Source organism: Triticum urartu, chromosome 1A, assembly GCF_056163025.1.
Source record: "Triticum urartu cultivar PI428250 chromosome 1A, HENAU_Tu73, whole genome shotgun sequence".
Classification (NCBI taxonomy): Eukaryota; Viridiplantae; Streptophyta; class Magnoliopsida; order Poales; family Poaceae; genus Triticum; species Triticum urartu.
In genome coordinates this window covers 571,212,361-571,236,488 of record NC_141873.1, presented here as the reverse complement: position 1 = coordinate 571,236,488, position 24,128 = coordinate 571,212,361, and the positions used below count along the sequence as shown (strand labels likewise).

At 48.2% G+C, this 24,128-nt stretch overlaps 1 protein-coding gene and 1 pseudogene across 1 annotated transcript; one reads left to right on the top strand and one right to left on the bottom strand.

Moving 5' to 3' along the window:
- The first annotated feature begins 2,195 nt into the window (after positions 1-2,195).
- Positions 2,196-4,460, top strand: LOC147992873 (FBD-associated F-box protein At4g10400-like). The gene is made up of 4 exons (XM_087539164.1): positions 2,196-3,071; positions 3,169-3,303; positions 3,401-3,462; positions 4,157-4,460. The coding sequence occupies exons 1-4, from the start codon at positions 2,196-2,198 to the stop codon at positions 4,458-4,460; spliced, it is 1,377 nt and encodes a 458-aa protein (XP_087395290.1).
- On the bottom strand, positions 3,487-4,071 carry LOC147992874 (uncharacterized; annotated as a pseudogene).
- Positions 4,461-24,128: the final 19,668 nt, after the last annotated feature.

Genomic DNA, 24,128 nt, shown 5'->3' with positions numbered 1-24,128 from the left:
CGTGTGCCGCCTCTTCCGACATGCCACAACACCACCCCGCATGTATGAGGGCCCGGTACGACGCTCCGGTGGCATTGCTACCCCCAGGGCCCCCGTCCCGGCTAACCCTGTAGCGTTTGACCACGGGATCTAGCCCTTTGACTTTGCACGGACGGGCTTTGACCAGTGGACCTCTCCACCCGGTTGTCTCAGGTCCGCCCATAGAGACACCCGGGAGCAACATCCGGGCCAAACCCACAGATACATCCACTCCATGTAGACCCGACGCGTCCGTTCCCCTACTCCAGGTGCCGGCGGCGGCGCCGTCCGTGACAGGGCCACACCCCGGAGATGCGTGCCGCCTCTTCGGACATGGCATAACACCATCCGGTTGTGGTAGGTCATCCGATATATATGAACACTTGGAGCAAAGTCCCCTTCGTATAGACCCGATGCGGCTGTTCCCCATTCCAGTTGCCGGCTGGCGGCGGCACCGTTCGTGAGGGGGGTCACACCGCTCTGTACAGAACCGAAAAATAATGTATGTATGCTTATTAACACATATTATATGTATGCTTATTAACACAATCTATATGTATGCTTATTAACACATACTGTATGCTTAATAATAATAATAATAATACTATATGGAAAAAAAGAAAAAAAGAAAAAAACTATGCCGTCGGCATAGCTGCGGCCAAGGCAGATGGACAGCGCCGCGGATCGATGACGTGTCAGCTATGCCGACGGCTGCCGTCGGCATAGGTCCTGGTCGATGCGCTCTGGATCGGTGACGTGTCACCCGTATCTATGCCGACGGCCACCCGTCACGGCCGTCGGCATAGATTTGACGTCGTTAGCCGGCCGTGATGACTGTTGTCGGCGGGCCCGCATCTATGCCGACGGCTTATATATGCCAACGACAGCTGTAGGCGTAGTCCGGGATAAGCCGACGGCTGTGATGTGCCGACGACTGCTGTCGGCGTAGACGGGGATAGCCCGACGGCCATTGTACGCCGACGGCCAGGATCTAGCTGTCGGCATAGCTCGGATTAGGCCGACGGTGGCCGTCGGCATACATTTGGCTGTCGGCTTAGAGCCCTGTTCCGGTAGTGGTTTGCTTCATGCTACCGCGGCGGATTGATGGTTCCGATCGAGTACAGGTATCAAACACCTCCTCAGCCCAAGGTATATATTACTGTGGTGGCAAATTAATTAGAGCTGAGCAAGAATGATGATGCTGTTGCTTGCGGACGATCGGTCCAGAGGCGCTCGTCTCGTGCTCTCCTCTTTCTTCCTTTTTTGGAAAAAGTCTAAAATAAACCTTGAATTCGTACTCAAAGTCTGAATCAAACCTTAACCTTCTAATCCCTAAAATCAGCACCTTGTATTTACCAATCCCGGTCAATCTTCGCCCTAAACCAGTTTGTCATGCCGGGAAAAGCACAATCCCGGCTGGGACTGCAACTGCGTGCACTCCAACAGCGTCATCCCGCTGGACTATCTGTTGTTCCGGCAGAACAAGGAGGCCGTGGCATGGCTCAACGTGTCAGCCATGGCGACGAAGATCAGGTTGTGGTACAAGGGTGATGCATCCACCAAGCCGGACGCTTATTCTGACAATGCTGAGACGTACGTACACAACAACAACTGACTGGCTAAGGCGTGTCCGTGTGTTACTAGCCAAAGCCACAACAAACCAGATATCATGAAGGATCACATCATGTATAAATAAAAAAGATAAGTTAAAAGGAGCACATACACATATGCACAACCGTCGTCGAACGTCGGGTCGTTGCCACTTTCTCCTCGATCCCGTGTGCCACATAATCAATCCCAGTATCCAAACAAGGTATGAGCGAAAAACGACTAGGATTGACCGGGATCAGAAAGAACAGGGTGCCAATTTCAAGGATTGCAATATCAGGGTTTGATTTAGACTAAGAGCACAAAATCACGGTTTATTTCAGACTTTTTTTTTGTGGGACTTCTTTCTTTCGTGCGTTAATCGTGTCGTGTCACGATTCCTTCACCACCCACGCGCGTGCACGTACGAGTGAGTCCATCATCCATAAAGAAACGCGTCTAACCCGACTGTTTGGCCAACGCCCGGCCCCCTCATCCCCCGTGGAAAAAAGGTCGGGATTTATATCGATCCATCGATTGTTCAAACCGCCGCCGTCCCCTCCTCTCTACGCGCATCTCCGATCTTGCCGATGGAGGCGGGAGCTCCTGCTTCGACGAGGAAGAAACGACAGCGGTGTACCCGCGCCGACTGCATCAGCAACCTCCCCGACGAACTCCTCGGGGAGATCATCTCGCTGCTCCCCACCAAGGAGGGCGCCCGCACGCAGATCCTCGCCCACCGGTGGCGCCACCTCTGGCGCTCCGCCCCCCTCAACCTCGACCACCAATGGCTGTGCAACAGCCAGGGTGACCTCGACGCCATCGTGTCGCACATCCTCTCCGTCCACCAGGGGCCCGTCCGCCGCTTTTGCGCGCCTGTCTACCACCTCCACGGCGACCGAGCTGCCACCGTAGACGCTTGGCTCCAGTCCTCCGCCCTCGATAACCTCGAGGAGCTTGAGCTCTGCAGCAGCGACAACTACAGGCTGCCACCTCCAACGTTGCCGCCGCCGGCAGCTTCCTTCCGCTTCTCCGAGACCCTTTGTGTCGCCATATTCGGGGAGTGCCACATCCCCGACAGCACCGCCCAAGCGCTTTGCTTCCCTATGCTTAAGAAGCTCGGGCTTAAGCGGGTCAACATCTCTGAATGCTCGCTGCAAGCCATGCTTGATGGCTGCCCTGCACTGGAGTGCTTGATGATTTGCTGCAGCTCTGGCTTCCGTTCCGTCCGGATCAACTCCATCAGCCTTAGAAGCATATATGTGAAATCTCTTGCGCGCCATACAACTCTCCGTTTTAAACAGCTCATTATTAAGAATGCCCCTCTTCTTATGTTTCTTCAACTTGGTTCAACTGTTGACCTGCGTATATCGGTAATCTTTGCGCCAAAACTGAAGACCTTAGGCTGCCTTACTTCTTATCATCGTAGTACCACACTCAAATTCGACTCCTCGGCAATTATTCAGGTAGCTATGTCATCCCTACTTCCCTTCACAGGCATTTATATCGGCATTTCACTTTGTACTTATACCTGGTCTAACGCCGTCCCCATGCTTCATGAAGGGATTGCGTGTTGATAGCCTGACGAAGACGGCGCGCAGTGTCAAGATTTTATGTGTTGATATGCATTCTCTTAGTTTGGATTCTGTTATTGACTTGATGAGATGCTTTCCTTTCTTGGAAAGGTTGTACATTGAGGTGACAACTCTTTCTTAATGGTTCATAGTGTTCAGTTCTAATTAATTTGCTTATTGTTCTTAACTGGCTGTTTTTGGTTTGGTTATGTTCTTGCTAGTCAAGGGGGCCTGGGATAAAAAATTTGTGGCGACGTAAATACCGGAATACTATAATTTCTCTTTTTTTTTCGGAAAAACTTCCAATCTATTCATCTTCAATCATGGCAGTACAACGAACATCAGAAATAAAAATTACATCCAGATTCATAGACCACCTAGCGACGACTACAAGCACCGAAGCGAGCCGAAGGCGCGCCGCCGTCATCGCCCCTCCATCGCCGGAGCCGGTCACAACTTGTTGTAGTAGACAGTCGGGAAGTCATCGTGCTAAGGCCCCATAGGACCAGCACCTCAGAATAGCAACCGCCGCCGATGAAAAATAACGTAGATCGGAAGGATCCAAACCGAAGACACACGAACGTGGACGAACAACGACGAGATCCGAGCAAATCCACCAAAGATAGATCTGCCGGAGACACACCTCCACACGCCCACCAACGATGCTAGACGCACCGCCAGAACGGGGACTAGGCGGGGAGACCTTTATTCCATCTTCAGGGAGCCACCGCCGTCTCGCCTTCCTGAGTAGGACACAAACCCTAACAAGATTGAAAAAAACGACTAAAAACGGAGCCCTCCCGCCGGCCCTTGCGAGGATCCACCGCGTATCCATGGCCCTAGGGCCACCGGAGACGAGGCGGACCTGCGCCGGCGCCGGCGAGAGGCACGAACCCTAACTTTCTTTCTTGGAGAAGGAGAAGGAGGCAGTGAGGGCGTTTGCTTCTATATTACTTTCCAGTCTATAATTTCTCTTGACATATACGGCTGAAGACTATTGTTTGGCGATATTATTCGGGTATGAAGTCGGATGTTGACTTTGCCACATTCTTCTTACTAAATGCGAGAATGCTAGAGTTAATGACTCTGGAGGTTGATCCAAGTGATTACAAAGTTAAGTTTTTTAGACAACAACGTAAGAAGCTTCAGCTGGATAAGAAGGCCTCAAGAGGTGCTCGGATTCATATTACACCAGGTTCCATTCATCGCTATGTTTTGGATTATGGTGTCAATGATTTGGATCTAGCTGATCCCTTTAGATGGAGACGTCCTTACTGTTAAACATCCATAACGTACAAGAGCTGCGTGTTACAGGAGGCTGCGTGGTATGTCGTTAGGAGGTTTAGATATTAGGTAGAAGATATCTTATCTCATGTAAACTCTATCTCTATCTCTACCTAACTTCCTCTCCAAGTTGTAATCTCCTGTAACGAACTTGTATGCGCTATCAGGGAGGTGCGCCCCTGCTCTATAAACACGTACGGCGTCCCTCTAGAAGAGGTACGACGCTTTCGCCTCCGCACATGGTATCAGAGCCATTCTCTTCCACATTGTCTAGATCAAATCCCCACCAGTGCTATCATGGCGTCCTCCTCTGGTGCTTCCCAGCTTGGTCTCAGCGGCCAGGTTATAGAGAAGCTATCCCGCACCAATTACATCCTCTGGCGCACGCAAGTCACGCCGCAGCTCAGAGGCGCGGGCGTCTTCGGCTATGTCGACGGCGCTACACCGGAGCCGGCCAGGATCCTCTCCACCAAGGACAAGGAAGGGAAGGAATCCACCGAGCCAAATCCTCTCCATCCCATCTGGGTGTGCGAGGATCAGCAGGTGCTTGGATACTTGCTGAACAACCTCACCAAGGAGGTGCTTGTGCAGGTGACCGCGATCACCACGTCGCACGAGCTCTGGGTGGCACTGTCAGGCATGTTCTCCTTGCAGTCTCTCAACCGCGTCAACAACATCAGAACCTCCCTGGTGAACGCCCAGAAGGGCAACAAGACCGTCACCACCTACTTCGCCGAGATGCGTGGCCTCGCCGACGAACTCGCCGCCGCCGGGAAGCCGCTCCAGGATGATGAGCTCGTGTCCTACATCCTCCACGGCCTCGACATGGACTATCAACCCCTCGTCTCTGCACTTGACGCGCGCATCACTCCGGTATCCCTTGATGAACTCTTCTCCATGATTAGCAATTTCGATCAAAGGGTTGCGCAGTACCAGGGATCGGGCGGTTTCAAGTCCTCTGCCAACGTCGTGACGCGTGGGCGCGGCGGCTACTCTCGTCACCGTGGTCCTCCTCGCTCCAAAGGCAAGCAAGGAGGTGGCAGCAGCAACGGTGGCGCTAATCCTCGCAGCGGGCGCCTTGTCTCCACCAACAATCGGGGCCGCCGTGGCGGGTCCAGCAGGTCTCGCCCTGATGCTGTACGGTGCCAGATTTGTGGCAAACCAGGCCACACAGCAAAGGACTGCTGGTATCGGTTCGATGAAGATGAAGCCTCGACTGAAGATGATGAAAAGGTTGCTGCTGGTGCTGATGGCTCATACGGTGTAGATACCAACTGGTATCTCGACAGTGGCGCCACAAACCATCTTACTGGCGAACTCGAGAAGGTGACTCTCAGGGAGAAATACCATGGCAAAGACCAGATTCACACCGCTAGCGGTGCAGGTATGAGGATACGTCACATTGGTCATTCAGTTATTACTACCCCGCATCGTAAAATTCATCTTAGAAATTTTTTGCATGTCCCTAGTGCCAACAAAAATCTTCTATCAGTTCATAGAATTACTCTTGACAATCATGTCTATATTGAGTTTCATCCTTTCTTCTTTTTGATTAAGGATCTGGCCATGAAGAAAACCCTCTATCGAGGTAGATGCGTTCGAGGTCTCTATCCGTTGATTTCGGAGCTTAGAAGACTCAATAAACAAGCTTGTGGCGCTATCAAGCTTTCATCCACACAATGGCACGATCGTCTAGGACATGCTTCATTTTCTTTAGTTGAACGTTTGCTTAAAAAAAATAAGATCCCGTTTGTTGGTGAGCGCAATGTTGAGACTATTTGTAATTCTTGCCAAAAAGCAAAAGTCATCAATTACCTTATCCTATTTCCACTAGTGTTTCTACTCAACCATTGCAACTAATCTTTTCTGATGTATGGGGTCCAGCCCCTAGCTCTGTTGGTAGACACACATACTACGTAAGCTTTATTGATGATTACAGCAAGTTTTCTTGGATCTATCTTCTTAAGAAAAGATCCGACGTGTTTCAAGTTTTTCAAAACTTTCAAGCACTTGTTGAAAGAAAGTTTGATAGAAAAATTCTTGTTGTCCAATCAGATTGGGGAGGGGAATACGAAAAATTAAACTCCTTCTTCCAAAACCTTGGCATCTCTCATCACGTGTCTTGTCCTCACGCTCACCAACAAAATAGCTCTGCTGAACGCAAGCATAGGCACATCGTTGAAGTTGGCCTTGCCTTGTTAGCTGGTGCCTCCATGCCACTGAAGTTCTGGGATGAAGCTTTTCTCATTGCCGTACACATTATAAACATGCTTCCTAGTCATGTCATCAACAATGACACTCCCATCGAAAGGCTTCTCCACACTAAACCAGACTATTCTTCTCTGCGTGTCTTTGGTTGTGCATGTTGGCCTAATTTGCGTCCATATAATAAACACAAACTCATGTTTCACTCAACGCAATGTGTGTTTCTTGGGTATAGTGCTCAGCATAAGGGGGTAAAATGCCTCGATGTTTCCACCGGACGCGTCTACATATCTCGTGACGTCGTATTCGATGAGACAAAATTTCCCTTTGCTGACCTCCATCCCAACGCCGGTGTTATGCTTCGCCAAGAAATTCTTCTGTTGTCACCTCATCTTATTGGTCATGATCAAGGGGGAACTAATAACTGTACTGATCATATGTTGACTAACCCTCCTGACCATATGCATGAGCCTTGTACTGCTACAGGAAACCACAGCGACGAAAACAGCTCGAAAAATAATGAAGAAATCCGTTCAACAGCGCCATATCCCATGTGTCGTGGTGAAGGGGGCATATCCTCCTTGGGATCCGCTCTAGAGCAGAGCAGGCGATCCACCGCGGGATCTGTGCACCCGGAATCCTCAGACTCCGTCGCTGTCGCGCCAGGCGTGGCAGGCGCACCTGAAGGCGCCTCTCCAGCAGACACGCGGCAACCTGCGGGTGGCCCAGACGGCGCTACAGCTGGCCCGGACCGCACGCGCTTTCCTCCCCAACCGGTGGTGTTCAAGCGGTGCGGCGCGGTTCATGCGACAGGTGCGTGCCACGGTGCGGACCCCAGCGGTCCCACGATGCCCGGTCGGCCAGGATCTTCTGTGGCGCATGCATCCTCTGAGCAACAGCCGCATGCCACAGAAGATCCGCACCGCGTCCAGCCAACGCTGGAATCTGCTGCAACTGCTGGCGCGGGCGAATCCGCCTCGGGATCGGGCGCAGCTCTGTCTCCTGGTCAGCTCACAGGATCTTCTGCACCACAAACTGAGACAAGGCGTACAAGACTACAAAAAGGGGTAATTGCACCTGTTAATTATAAACACATAACCAAGTATGGCATGGTTTGTTCTACAGGTGAACCAGGTGAGCCTCATACACTTGAGGAGGCCCTTGGTGATGAAAAGTGGAGGAAGGCAATGCCTGAAGAATATGTGGCATTACAGAAAAACAAAACATGGCACTTGGTTCCTCCACAACAAGGTAAAAACCTTATTGACTGCAAGTGGGTCTTCAGGATCAAAAGAAAATCTGATGGAACAATTGATTGTTACAAGGCCAGACTAGTTGCAAAAGGTTTCAAACAGCGGTATGGTATAGACTATGAGGACACCTTTAGTCCAGTTGTAAAAGCTGCTACCATCCGTCTTGTTTTGTCTATTGCTGTTTCCAGGGGATGGAGTCTCAGACAGCTAGACGTGCAGAACGCGTTTCTTCATGGTGTTCTGGAAGAGGAGGTATACATGAAACAACCACCTGGGTTTGAAAATAAACATGCACCCTCTCATGTATGCAGGCTTGATAAAGCACTGTATGGACTGAAGCAAGCTCCAAGGGCATGGTATTCCCGTCTCAGCAGAAAGATGCAAACATTTGGCTTCATTCCTTCAAAGTCTGACACCTCATTGTTTATTTACAATAAGCTCAACACATCCATATTTGTTCTCATATATGTTGATGATATTATTGTCACAAGCTCTTCTGATAAGGCAATAGCAGGACTTTTGAAGGATTTAAGTGCTGAATTTGCTCTTAAGGATCTTGGAGATTTGCATTATTTTCTAGGGATTGAGGTAAAAAGGCACAAGGATGGACTTCATCTCTCCCAAGAAAAGTATGCAAACGATTTGGTAAGAAAGGCTGGCTTGCAAGGCTGTAAACCCACATCTACTCATTTGTCTAGTACAGAGAAGTTGTCTCTCACAGAAGGAACACTATTGAGCCCTGAGGACATCACCAAATACAGAAGTCTAGTAGGTGCACTCCAGTACCTGACACTTACACGACCTGATATTTCTTTTGCTGTCAACAAAGTGTGTCAATTCCTTCATGCACCAACCTCAGTTCATTTAACTGCTGCAAAACGCATAGTTAGATATGTGAAGAATACCTTGAGCATTGGTCTTAACTTTGGCAGGTCATCTTCCACACTTGTTAGTGCCTTTTCTGATTCAGACTGGGCAGGTTGTCTGGATGATAGACGCTCAACTGGTGGTTTTGCAGTATTCTTTGGACCCAATCTTATATCATGGTGTGCCAGAAAACAAGCCACGGTTTGCAGGTCTAGTACATAGGCAGAGTACAAGGCACTGGCTAATGCCACAGCAGAAATCATATGGGTACAGTCTATGCTTAAAGAACTTGATGTGGAAAGTACTCAAGCTCCTTGTCTGTGGTGTGATAATTTGGGAGCCACCTATCTCTCAGCAAATCCAGTTTTTCATGCAAGAACAAAGCATATTGAAATAGACTTTCACTTTGTCAGAGAAAGAGTTGCTAACAAGCTCTTAGATATTCGGTTCATACATTCAAAGGATCAAGTTGCAGACGGCTTTACAAAGGCCTTGCCTATACGCAGCTTTGAGGACTTCAAGCATAATCTCAACTTGATGAAGTTGTGATTAAGGGAGGGTGTTAAACATCCATAACGTACAGGAGCTACGTGTTACAGGAGGCTGCGTGGTATGTCGTTAGGAGGTTTAGATATTAGGTAGAAGATATCTTATCTCATGTAAACTCTATCTCTATCTCTACCTAACTTTCTCTCCAAGTTGTAATCTCCTGTAACGAACTTGTATGCGCTATCAGGGAGGTGCGCCCCTGCTCTATAAACACGTACGGCGTCCCTCCAGAAGAGGTACGACGCTTTCGCCTCCGCACACTTACAAATTTCATGCTTTGTCCTAACTTTTATTAGTTCTCATGTTTGTAGTTTGCTCAAGTTTCGTATTATATTGAAAGCTTGTGATTTGTAAACAAGCTATTCATGGTCTTGGTTCTGTTGAAATCAACTTGTGCTGACGTGCACTTATTTGATCAGAAAGTGCATGCATAGTTGTGTCTGTTTCTGAACGTCAAATATGGTGTTATCCGTTAAGCCGTATTTACGAAGCCACACAAACTGATGGTGCTGAGTATCAATATCTCTTCTTTTGTTTTTTTAAACACCTTATCAGTTTAGAATATTGCTGTGTTGCTAAAATTCCTACCGTTCACTTGTGTTTTTCCTTGCCGAGTGGCATGATTTGTACAGAACGTAGTTAGTTGTGCATTCGGAATATTTTACGATGTCTCGAGTTTGCGTCAACAACTATTTGCAGTGTGCTGTCGATCTACCACTTCAGCCGAGGGCTTCATCTTGAAAGCAAACGAATTTCACTTTCTTCCGGCATATAAATGGTCATGATGTTGAGCTGCACTGATCAAGCCCCAGCGTTGGCTGCTGCTCCTTTCTTTGTGCAGGTTGCTTGCCCTCTTTTGTTAGCTGTCAGATTCAGAATTCCTGGACTGTCTAAATTGTATGCCGATTTATTGTGTGCCGATGCAAATGCCGAAGATGGAACATAGTAAAGTTGCTAGTGAATCAACTATTCAGTAATTGCATGCATATTGCGCTTGTTAGCGAATCGATAGTAGTACATGGTGTATTGGAGCACAACGGATGGTTTGTAGAACCACTCAGGTGGTTGTTGATTCAGTTGGATGCCTAGGCGCTAGGTGATCCTATCTTTCAAAGCAACCAACGCCTATGATCTTGCAAGGCAGGACATCGTACTCACAGACTCGTAGTACCTGCTATAAATGCATGACACGGCCCCAGAATTCCTCGCTGCCATTGCCGATGATCAGATTTGGCCAACAATCAATCGAAATATAATGGGTGTTTTCTATGCTAAAGAAATAAATAGAAATGGTACATGGGGATCAACTGGACCAGAGAAAACCAACTCGTTGTAAACACCAGGATCCTATAAGATCTCTTGACATTCGTCTCAAGACAATTGTTTTATCGTGGCATCAAGTCACATCTTGACTTTTGACACATTTTTTGTACATTATGATTGTTTTACATCGGATTGGTCTTATAGCTACATTATGGATTCTAGCATCCATGAGTTGAGTGTCGTTGATCCCTTTGAAAGCACATACACTTTGAAAGAAGGTACCAATTTCATCGAAAAAGGCTTTCGCCCCGCTTTATATATAAAGCCACGACCAACTTACAACGAGTGATACAACACCACACGCACCCAAGGCAAGGTACAAAGATGCTAAGAAGCAGCTAACACTCCCACAACAAATCCAAGTAAACAATAGATAGACACTAAGCCTCACTAGGAAGTCGAGGGAGCACTCAACCGGGAACAAGCCACCGAGAAGAGACCAAGCTACCCGCTGTCGATCTATGAGCCCCAAGCACCAGCCGCCATGCCGCCCACACGACCATGGAGACTAGCCCGCACCTGAGCCGCGAGCTCCGCCCACGAGCACACCGCTCCCGCCACCAAGGCCGCCGCCCTGCATCCCGACGCTCCAGACACCAACACAGGGATAGACTTGGAACCGACCGGCAAAACCCTAGCATAGCAGAGCCGCTAATGACTGGACTGCCCCGAACAGCGATCTGGAGCTCGGAAGCGCTAGGTAGGGGAAATGGGGAGAAGAGGAGCGGACCATGTCCGGACCAGCGCCCCCTGCACCGGTGACGGGTAGAGAGACCACCCATCCCCCCTGCAACCTCCCCAGACGTCACCCCTGACGCCCCACCATGGCCTCCCGCAGCTCCACGCGGGGCAACATCAGCCACCCGTCCACCAGCGAGGGCCGCCGGCCCGTCCGCACCCAGCCGCCAAAGAGAGCCTCCAGAGTGCCCATCCACCGAGGGACCGCCGCACCACCGGCAGCCGCCGCTGTAGCAGCTCGCCACGCGCTGCCACGGTCCACTCCCAACGCCACGACCACTCCGGGTCAAGGCCAGCCCCCGCGCCGCCTGTCGAGGGAGAGCCACCAGATCCAGACGATTTGGGCCACTGCCGCCGCCAGGCTCGCGCCACCGCCACCACCAGGGCACATCCCGCTGGGCACACCACGTAGCCCACCACGCCGAAGCAGCAGCCACCAGCGCCGCCGCGCCCCACGAAGCGCTGCGCCCCGAACGACGAGGCCGTCCCGCGTCGCCCACCACCGCTTGAAGAGGAGAAGAGGCCCCGCCGCCGCCGCTGCTGGCCGGGCTTTGCCCGCCAGCAAGCGCGGCGGCGGCGATGGGGGTGGAGGAGGGGAGGGGACTAGGAGCGGCGGCGGCTAGGGTTTCCCCCCGTTGCTCGCGGGAGCGACGCGGGGGGAGGGGGCGGTAAATTTTGTGCTTTGCTAACTGTCTCTACTTCCGTTCCATAATTCTTGTCGTGGTTTTAGTTCAAAAGTTGAACTAAAACTATTTTGAACTAAAACCACAACAAGAATTTGAACTAAAACCACGACAAGAATTATGGAACGGAGGAATAGTTCTCACATTTGTAGTTTATATAAGTTTATATTATCTTGGAATCTTATGTTAGTTCTGCTGAAACCAACTTGTGCTGATATGTACTTATCTGATGAGAAAGCACGGATCTGCATGGTATCTGGACATCAAATATGATTTGTTGTGTCCATTAAGTCGCTTTATGAGGGCGAGCAGACTTGATGGCTCTCTGATGTAGGGTGGAACCCTAATCGGGGATCTTTCACGTTTGGAGTGGATCCTACGAGGAGAACACGAGGGACAAGCGGAAGAACACAAGGAAAACACACAAGAGGAACACTAAACCGACAAGTATCAATCACACAAGGGCTAGATCACCGAACACATAAGGTAGCACAAGATTCAAAATCAACAAAGGAAAGATACAATAGTAGCCGTTCTTCTCCGTGAGGAGGTCTTGATGCACTAGTAGAAAACAGGGCTATGGTCCAGGCCGGCTCAGCCCATTAGTCCCGGTTCAGTCTAGAACGGGACCAATGTGGGCATTGGTCCCGGTTCGTGAGCCCAGGGGGCCGGCCGGGCCACGTGGGCTATTGGTCCCGGTTCGTCTGGACCTTTTGGTCCCGGTTGGTGGGACGAACCGGGACCAATGGGCCTCGCTCCTAGCCCACCACCATTGGTCCCGGTTGGTGGCTTGAACCGGGACCAAAGGCTTCCCTTTAGTCCCGGTTCATGTCATCAACCGGGACCAATGAGGTGCCTATAATACCCCCTCGCGCAAGAGCAGAGCACAGTGCTCTGTTTTTTCTGGCCGAGGGGGAGAGGGCTTTGTGGTGCTCTAGCTCACCTCCTATGCACATGAGGTGTTCGATGGAATGCCCGAGCCACACTACTTAAGCTTTCTCCTCTCGAAGCTCGACCTCCAAGCTCCATTTTCCTCGAGATTTGTCTAGATTTAGCGGTCCGTCACGCCCCCATCCCCGTCTTCACCGCCGTCGATCACCCGCGCCGATCTCATCACCGACACCACCGTGGTGAGCCTCTTGTTCTTATCTTCTTTCTGAAAGGAAAAATATTCTTACTTGTATGTTTAGATAGATACTTGTATCATTTTCTTACATTTATTATTGCATCTTATATAGTGCGATGGTTTTGGTATCCGCCCCCGTCGGCCCTCGTCCTGTCTATGATTCAGATTTGGTATGTATATTATCTTTATAACTATTGGTTCATTTATTGTTTATGAAAATTATGCCGACCAACGTGACATAGATTTTATTTATCTAGGATGTATGTGAATCGGAAATGCCAACCGACCCTATTGTCGAGAGGTTAAATTTAGTTGAAGAAGAAAACAATTTGTTGAAGGAAAAAATAAAAAAAATTGAGGAGGAGAAGATGATATTGGAGTTGCATGTTGCGGATGTTGTCGATGATCACAAGATCAAGATGGATGCAATGCGCTTGAAGATTAGAAAGATTAGAAAATATGCCATTCATACCGAGGCTTGGTATCATTATGCCGTTGGATCAATTGTTACCTTGGTTGTGATTATGATCGCATTTGTTTTCGCATTGAAATGTTTTACATAGTTTCAATATATGGTTTAATTAATTAGATGCTCTGGAGAGCTATATGTTGTTAGATGAGAGCTATGTATGCACTTTGGTTTTAATGTGATGATGAACTTCTATTAATTTGGACACTTAATTATATATAATGCACGCAGATGAACCGACAATGGATGTACGGTGACAGACACACCCGTGAGTACATTAAGGGCGCGCATGAGTTTCTCGATGCGGCTGAGGCAAACAAGCAGAATGGTTTTATGTGTTGTCCATGCACTGAATGTGGGAATACGAGGTCTTACTCTAACCGGAAAATCCTTCACTCCAACCTGCTTTACAAGGGTTTCATGCCACACTATAATGTTTGGACGAGGCACGGAGAAATAGGGGTTATGATGGAAGACGGCGAAGAAGAAGAGTACGATGACAACTATGTGCCCCTTGAATACGGTGATGCTGCAACGTGGGGAGCTGGTGAAGATCAAGAGGAACCAGACGATGTGCCCAATGATGCTGCCACGGGTGAAGCTGCTGAAGATCAAGAGGAACCAGACGATGTGCCCGATGATGATGATCTCCGCCGGGTCATTGTCGATGCAAGGACGCAATGCATTAGTCAAAAGGAGAAGCTGAAGTTCGATCGCATGTTAGAGGATCACAAAAAAGGGTTATACCCCAATTGCGAAGATGGCAACACAAAGCTCGGTACCATACTGGAATTGCTGCAGTGGAAGGCAGAGAATGCTGTGGCTGACAAAGGATTTGAGAAGCTACTGAAAATATTGAAGAAGAAGCTTCCAAAGGATAACGAATTGCCCGACAGTACATACGCAGCAAAGAAGGTCGTATGCCCTCTAGGATTGGAGGTGGAGAAGATACATGCATGCCCTAATGACTGCATCCTCTACCGCGGTGCATACAAGGATCTGAACGCATGCCCGGTATGCGGTGCGTTGCGGTATAAGATCAGACGAGATGACCCTGGTGATGTTGACGGTGAGCCCCTCAGGAAGAGGGTTCCTGCGAAGGTGATGTGGTACGCTCCTATAATACCACGGTTGAAACGTCTGTTCAGAAACGAAGAGCATGCCAAGTTGATGCGATGGCACAGTGAGAACCGAAAGAAAGATGGGAAGTTGAGAGCACCCGCTGACGGGTCGCAGTGGAGAAAAATTGAGAGAAAGTACTGGGATGAGTTTGCAAAGGACCCAAGGAATGTATGGTTTGCTTTAAGCGCGGATGGCATTAATCCTTTCGGGGAGCAGAGCAGCAATCACAGCACCTGGCCCGTGACACTATGTATGTATAACCTTCCTCCTTGGATGTGCATGAAGCGGAAGTTCATTATGATGCCAGTTCTCATCCAAGGCCCTAAGCAACCCGGCAACGAAATTGATGTGTACCTAAGGCCATTAGTTGAAGAACTTTTACAGCTGTGGAATGGAAATGGTGTACGTACGTGGGATGAGCACAGACAGGAGGAATTTAACCTTAAGGCGTTGCTGTTCGTGACCATCAACGATTGGCCCGCTCTCAGTAACCTTTCAGGACAGACAAACAAAGGATACCACGCATGCACGCACTGTTTAGATGACACTGAAAGTATATACCTGGACAAATGCAGGAAGAATGTGTACCTGAGCCATCGTCAATTTCTTCCGACCAACCATCAATGTCGAAAGAAAGGCAAGCATTTCAAAGGCGAGGCAGATCACCAGAAGAAGCTCGCCATGCGCACCGGTGATCACGTGCTTGCTATGGTCAATGATTTACACTACGTAATCTTTGGAAAGGGTCCCGGTGGACTAGCTGTTCCGAATGACGCTGAGGGACACACACCCATGTGGAAGAAGAAATCTATATTTTGGGACCTACCCTACTGGAAAGACCTAGAGGTCCGCTCCTCAATCGACGTGATGCACGTGACGAAGAACCTTTGCGTGAACCTGCTAGGCTTCTTGGGTGTGTATGGGAAGACAAAAGATACACCTGAGGCACGAGAGGACCTGCAACGTTTGCACGAAAAAGACGGCATGCCTCCGAAGCAGTATAAAGGTCCTGCCAGCTACGCTCTTACGAAAGAAGAGAAAGAAATCTTCTTTGAATGCCTGCTCAGTATGAAGGTCACGACTGGCTTCTCGTCGAATATAAAGGGAATAATAAATATGCCAGAGAAAAAGTTTCAGAACCTAAAGTCTCATGACTGCCACGTGATTATGACACAACTGCTTCCGGTTGCATTGAGGGGGCTTCTACCGGAAAACGTTCGATTAGCCATTGTGATGCTATGTGCATTCCTCAATGCAATCTCTCAGAAGGTGATCGATCCAGAAATTGTACCAAGGCTAAGGAGTGATGTGGCGCAATGTCTTGTCAGTTTCGAGCTGGTGTTCCCACCATCCTTCTTCAATATCATGACGCACGTCCTAGTTCATCTAGTCGACGAGATTGTCATCCTGGGGCCCGTATTTCTACACAATATGTTCCCCTTTGAGAGGTTCATGGGAGTCCTAAAGAAATATGTCCGTAACCGCGCTAGGCCAGAAGGAAGCATCTCCATGGGCCATCAAACAGAGGATGTTATCGGGTTTTGTGTTGACTTCATTCCTGGCCTTAACAAGATAGGTCTCCCTAAATCGCGGTATGAGGGGAGACTGACTGGAAAAGGCACTCTGGGAAGAGACTCAATAGTATGCAGGGACGGATATTCTTGGTCTCAAGCACACTACACAGTTGTACAGAACTCTACCTTGGTGACCCCGTATGTCGATGAACACAAGAATAGTCTGCGCTCCAAACACCCGGAGCAGTGCGACGACTGGATTACATGTGAACACATCAGGACTTTCAGCAGTTGGTTGGAAACACGTCTCAGAGGTGACAACACTGTTTGTGATGAGTTGTACTTGTTGTCCAGGGGACCATCTTTGACTGTATTGACTTACAAAGGATACGAGATAAATGGGAATACATTTTACACGATCGCCCAAGATCAAAAGAGCACCAACCAAAACAGCGGTGTCCGCTTTGATGCAGCAACCGAGAGCGGAAAGGACACATATTATGGTTACATAGTGGACATATGGGAACTTGACTACGGACCTGATTTTAAGGTCCCTTTGTTTAAGTGCAAATGGGTCAATCTGTTAGGCGGCGGGGTACAGGTAGACCCACAGTACGGAATGACAACAGTGGATCTGAAAAATCTTGGGTACACTGACGAACCGTTCGTCCTAGCCAATGATGTGGCACAGGTTATCTATGTGAAGGACATGTCTACCAAACCGAGAAAAAGAAAAGATAAGGAAGCGAATACATCATACGATGAGCCAAAGCGCCACATAGTTCTTTCAGGAAAAAGGGACATCCTGGGAGTGGACGGCAAGACAGACATGTCTGAAGATTATGAAAAGTTTCATGAAATTCCTCCCTTCAATGTCAAGGCTGACCCAAGCATCCTGATAAACAATGAAGATTATCCATGGTTACGGCGCAATAAGCAAATGACACAAGCGAAGAAAAAGTGAAGACTTTCTCCCGCAATAAGCAAATGCTATGTGGGTGAAATTATGATACCATCCCAACTTTCAACTTTTTCAGAGTTCATTTGAAATGCTTTCATGTCTTATGGTTCGAAACTTTGATACTTCGAAAGTGATTGTCCATTTTTTACACGAAGTGCATCAAGTTTTTGTCGTAACCCTCTCTACTTTTTGGAACATGCTATGTGGGTGAAATGATGATACCATGCCAACTTTCAACCTTTTCAGAGTTCATTTTGAAATGCTTTCCAATTTCAGAGTCATTTAGCTCAAAGAATGAATTAATAGCAAACAGAATGAACTACAAAACTTTTATGAAAATAAAAACAATCAATTAAAATATTATGTTATGATCAACTAAAATAAAACTATAATATTCTTCAATAGCAAAAAGAATATAATTTTTGTGACCTAAAATCAAACTATAAGTATTTAATTGTAAGTATTAATAAAAAATAAATAGCAAAGAAGAAAAAAAATTCTATTTTTATAGTAAAGTTATTCATAAACTAGTGATTCACACAAATTTTATAAAATTCCAATTTAAACTATTCAAAATTTTAAAACTAATGGCACTAACAGAAAGTTTATAATTTTTGTGACCTAAAAGCAAAAAGAAATCACTAAAAAAATATAAGTATTTAGTTGTAAGTATAAATAAAAAATAAATAGAAAAAAAATTCTATTTTTATAGTAAAGTTATTCATAAACTAGTGATTCACACAAATTTTTAAAAATTCAAATTTAAACTATTCAAAATTTAAAACTAATGGCACTAACAGAAAGTTTATAATTTTTGTGACCTAAAAGCAAAAAGAAATCACAAAAAAACTATAAGTATTTAGTTTTAAGTAGAAATAAAAAAATAAAAAACCAAAAAAATGTAGAAATAAAAAAGAAAAAACCAAAAAAAATGCCTCCTACTGGGCCTCCACGGCCTGAATACGACTAGAAACCCTACATGGGCCAGGATTCAGGCCCGTAGAGGCCCAATAGGCCCACAGGCAGTAGCAAGTTTAGGCCCGAAAGCCTGCATTAGAGAGGAGCTCGAATGGGGAGGCACAGCAGGGCTTATAAACCAGTGCCGGCGCCCTTCAGCTAGCGATGTGGGACTAAACTTTTGGGCGCTGGCAGCACAAGGGCATTGGTCCCGGTTGGTGGCACCAACCGGGACTACAGGGGGCATTGGTCCCGGTTGGTGGCACCAACCGTGACCAATGCCCCCCTTTAGTCCCGGTTGGTGCCACCAACCGGGACCAAAGGCCGCCGCTTCCCGCCCTTTGGGCTGCTGAAAATTGGCCTTTGGTCTCGGTTGGTGGCACCAACCGGGACCAAAGGGGGGCATTGGTCACGGTTCGTGCCACGAACCGGGACCATTGCTCTGGCTATATATACAACCCTTGCGAAATTTTCGCCAACTGCTCCATTCCCCATCGCCGACGCCGCCAGGCTGCTCGTCCTCCTCATCGCCGTCGCTGCGCCCTGCCCCATCGCCGTCGCCGTCGCCGTCGCCGCGCCCCGAGCCCCGCCTCCTCGATCGTCCTCCTCGTCGCCGTCATCCGCCCTGCCCCGAGCCCCGCCTCTTCGATCGTCCCCGTCGCCGCCATGTGCCGCCCCGAGCCCGCGGCCGTCCCCGTCGCCGTGTGCCACCCCGCCCCGAGCTCGCTGCCGTCCGCCCTGCCCCGAGCCCTGCCTCCTCGATCGTCCCCGTCGTCGTGTGCCGCCACGAGCCCGCGGCCGTCCCCGTCTCCCCATCGCCCCGCGCACGCCGTCCCCGTCGCTGGCATCCCCGAGCCCGCCGTAGCTCCTTTCCCGTCACTGGCCTCCTCTCCCCGTCGCCGCCGGCCCCCAGTGAGCTCCCCCCTTTCCCATCCCCGTCGCCGACGATGCCACCCATTGCCGCCGCTGCTCTCTGTTCATATATATATATGCAAAAGTTACTTTTTTAGAAAATCATCTATATATGTTCAGAAAAGTTCTATATGAATGTGGCTATATATATGTTCAGAAAAGTTCTATATGTATGTGGCTATGTATGTGTATGTGGCTATGTGAATATGCAAAGAAGAGGAGATGAAGAAGATGATATATTTTCTTATTCGTGGGTGTGTCGAGAGGGTCATCGATAACTTCAGTGAATTTTAGGTTATTTTCATTTTAGGTCATTTTAGGCGGGGAAGAAGGGGAAGAAGAGGGAGAAGAAGAGGGGGTCGAGAGGGGGTCTAGGGTCGCCGAGGGGTCGAGGGTGGTCGAACATGAGAGGAGGAAGAGGATAAAAAAAGAAGAGGAATAAGAAAAGAAAAAAGAGGAGAAGAAAGAATAGAGGAGAAGATCTCCTCTATTCTTTCTTCTCCTCTTTTTTTCTTCTTCTTCCTCTTTTTTTTATCGGGAACGAGGGTCGTCGAGGGTCGCCGAGCGGTAGAGGAAGAAGAGGATAAAAAAGAAGAGGAAGAAAAAAAAGAGAGGGGTCGACGGTCGCCTAGGGGTCGAGGGTCGAGAGGGGGTCTAGGGTCGCCGAGAGGGGAGAGGAAGACGGGGAGAAATAAATAAGAAGAAGAAAAAAGAAGAAAAAGAAGAGGAGAAGAAGAAAGGAATAGAGGAGAAGAAGAGAAAAATAGAATATATATATATTCTATTTTCTCTTTTCTCCTCTATTCCTTTCTTCTTCTCCTATTTTTTTTCTTCTTTTTTTTCTTCGACACATGGGGGGGGGGGTCGAGAACGTCGGACATTCATGAGAGAGGCGAAGAAGAAGGGGAAGAAGAGGGAGAAGAAGAGGAGAGGAAGAAGAGGAAGTCTTCTCCTCTATTCTTTCTTCTCTTCTTTTTTCTTCTTCTTCTTCCTCTTTATTTTATCGGGAACGAGGGTCGTCGATAGGGTCGCCGAGCGGTAGAGGAGAAACCCTAAATAGAAAGTATCGTCGGTGTGAGATACATGTACCGTCGGTGTCGGACACTACACCCACATCCCACAAGTGGCGCGGGCTTCGACGCCCACGTCACTTGTGGGACGTGGATGTAGTGTCCGACACCGAAGGCCACATGTATCTCACACCCACGATACTTGCTAGCTATTTAGGGTTTCCTCTACCGAAAAGAAGAGGAGAAATAAATAAGAAGAAGAAAAAAGAAGAAAAAGAAGAGGAGAAGAAGAAAGGAATAGTGGAGAAGAAGAGAAAATAGAATATATTCTATTTTCTCTTTTCTCCACTATTCCTTTCTTTTCTCCTCTTTTTCTTCTTCTTCTTCTTCTTCTTCTTCTTCTTCTTATTCTTATTAGCCGAAAGTAGAGAGAGGTTTCCTAGTGTCAAAGTATTGAAGAAATCCATGCCTTCATCATTAGCCGGAAGTAACCAGGGCATGTTGGTACGAAGTTCTGCAAAGTTGTTTTGGAATGGAGTCCCGGATAGAATAATCCGCTTTTTGGTACGAATTCAGCAAAGGCCTTCCAAATAGCGATATTCAGAAGGCTCTTGCCGAACTTTGTACCAAAAAGCGTATTATCCTATCTGGGACTCCGTTCCAGAACAACTTTGAAGAGCTTCGTACCATCATGCACATGTTACTTTCGCCTAATGATGAAGACATGGTTTTGTTGGATCCCTTGACACTAGGCAACCTCCCGACCCCTCGGCGATCCTATCGAACATGAGAGGAAGAAGAGGATAAAAAAAGAAGAGGAAGAAGAAAAAAAAGAGGAGAAGAAAGAATAGATCTTCTCCTCTATTCTTTCTTCTCCTCTTATTTTTCTTCTTCTTCCTCTTTTTTTATCGGTAACGAGGGTCGTCGAGGGACATAGATGTAGTGTCGTCGTTGTCGATATATACCCCCTCCCGATAGCTTACTATGATTAGGTAGCTAGTTCTACGTTTGGCACTAATATATCCATCTGTCATGTTTGAATAATAATTGCCATGTTGTAAATATTTGTAGAAACTATGGACACCGCCCTAGACGAAGTAACAAAAGAAGCGTTGTTGAGGGACATAATCGCAGAAGGAAGTGATGCCATCTCGTTGTTTCTCAACGAAACCGATGGTCTGGAAGGAGAGGGTGAACAAGCTGGCTACGGTGACCTAATGCCGGTGCAAGAAGAAGAACATGAGGACGGCTCCGGTGACCCAATGCCGGTGCAAGAAGGAGACCGTGATGACGGCTCCGGTGACCGAACCGAGTCCGGCCAGGTATATATATTAGTTAAGCCTATGCTGACTAGCTGATTGATGCATTCATTGTTTTGGTATGTACACATATTAATTAAGTCTTTGTTCTTTTTTCTAGCCCTCCGGATCGAGCACAACTTCGGTAAAGAGACGAGGCCCGAAGAAAAAGTTGAGCTCGGATGAAAAGTTTGAGATCATAGCAATCGCGCCCGACGGCCAACCTATTGAACCCCTCCGGACAAAGAGCGCATTTGTTGCTCAGTGCGGGGTTCTGGTTAGGGACAAGATCCCGATAAGCATCCAACAATGGTTTAAGCCGGCTACAGAAGAACCTGAGGTCTCTTATGTCAATGATATGCAGAAAAATGATCTTTGGACTGAGCTGAAGTCAAATTTCACCCTACCGCCTGAGGATAATCCAGAGAACCTAGTTAAAGAGAAATTAATCAAGTCTTTTGCTCTGAAGAGGATGGCAGAACTATTCAGGAGGTGGAAGAAAGAGCTGAATAAGTTTGTCGAAAATAATGAGACACCAGAATTCAAGGGCAGATATGAGAAGATCAGAGATCACTGGCCCGCATTTGTGGCCCACAAGACATCGGAAAAGAGTAAGAAGATGTCGGCGACAAACAAGCAAAATGCTGCGAAGAAGAAGCTGTTGGGGAACGTAGCATAAATTCAAAATTTTCCTACGTGTCACCAAGATCTATTTATGGAGTCATCTAGCAACGAGGGAGGAGTGGATCTACATACCCTTGTAGATCGCGCGCGGAAGCGTTCAAGAGAACGGGGTTGATGGAGTCGTACTCGTCGTGATCCAAATCACCGATGATCCTAGCGCCGAACGGACGGCACCTCCGCGTTCAACACACGTACGGAGCAGCGACGTCTCCTCCTTCTTGATCCAGCAAGGGGGGAGGAGAGGTTGATGGAGATCCAACAACACGACGGCGTGGTGGTGGAAGTAGCGGGATTCCAACAGGGCTTCGCCAAGCGCTGCGGGAGGAGGGAGATGTGTCATGGGAGGGAGAGGGAGGCGCCAGGGCTCAGGTTGGGCTGCCCTCCCTTCCCCCCACTATATATAGGGCCAAGGGAGAGGGGGGAGGCGCAGCCTTGGCCCTTCCTCCAAGGAAGGGTGCGGCTAGGGGAGGAGTCCCTCCTCCCCAAGGCACCTCAGAGGTGCCTTCCCCCTTTAGGACTCTTCCTTTCCCTCTTCTCTTGGCGCATGGGCCTCTTGGGGCTGGTGCCCTTGGCCCATATAGGCCAAGGCGCACCCCCTACAGCCCATGTGGCCCCCCGGGGCAGGTGGCCCCACCCGGTGGACCCCCGGGACCCTTCCGGTGGTCCCAGTACAATACCGGTGACCCCGAAACTTGTCCCGATGGCCGAAATAGCACTTCCTATATATAATTCTTTACCTCCGGACCATTCCAGAACTCCTCATGACGTCCGGGATCTTATCCGGGACTCCGAACAACTTTCGGGTTACCGCATACTAATATCTCTATAACCCTAGCGTCACCGAACCTTAAGTGTGTAGGCCCTACGGGTTCGGGAAGCATGCAGACATGACCGAGACGTTCTCCGGTCAATAACCAACAGCGGGATCTGGATACCCATGTTGGTTCCCACATGTTCCACGATGATCTCATCGGATGAACCACGATGTCGAGGATTCGATCAATCCCGTATACAATTCCCTTTGTCTAGCGGTACGATACTTGTCCGAGATTCGATCGTCAGTATCTCGATACCTTGTTCAATCTCGTTACCGGCAAGTCTCTTTACTCGTTCTGTAACACATCATCCCGTGATCAACTCCTTGATCACATTGTGCACATTATGATGATGTCCTACCGAGTGGGCCCAGAGATACCTCTCCGTTTACACGGAGTGACAAATCCCAGTCTCGATTCGTGCCAACCCAACAGACACTTTCGGAGATACCTGTAGTGTACCTTTATAGCCACCCAGTTACGTTGTGACGTTTGGCACACCCAAAGCACTCCTACGGTATCTGGGAGTTGAACAAAATGATACTTGACATTAGAAAAGCTTTAGCATACGAACTACACGATCTTGTGCTATGCTTAGGATTGGGTCTTGTCCATCACATCATTCTCCTAATGATGTGATCCCGTTATCAATGACATCCAATGTCCATTGTCAGGAAACCGTAACCATCTATTGATCAACGAGCTAGTCAACTAGAGGCTTACTAGGGACATGGTGTTGTCTATGTATCCACACATGTATCTGAGTTTCCTATCAATACAATTCTAGCATGGATAATAAACGATTATCGTCAACAAGGAAATATAATAATAACTTATTTATTATTGCCTCTAGGGCATATTTCCAACAGTCTCCCACTTGCACTAGAGTCAATAATCTAGTTCACATCGCCATGTGATTAACACTCACAGGTCACATCGCCATGTGACCAACATCCAAAGAGTTTACTAGAGTCAATAATCTAGTTCACATCACTATGTGATTAACACTCAATGAGTTCTGGGTTTGATCATGTTGCTTGTGAGAGAGGTTTTAGTCAACGGGTCTGAACCTTTCAGATCCGTGTGTGCTTTACAAATCTCTATGTCATCTCCTAGATGCAGCTACCACGCTCTATTTGGAGCCATTTCAAATAACTGTTCTATTTGGAGTTATTCTAA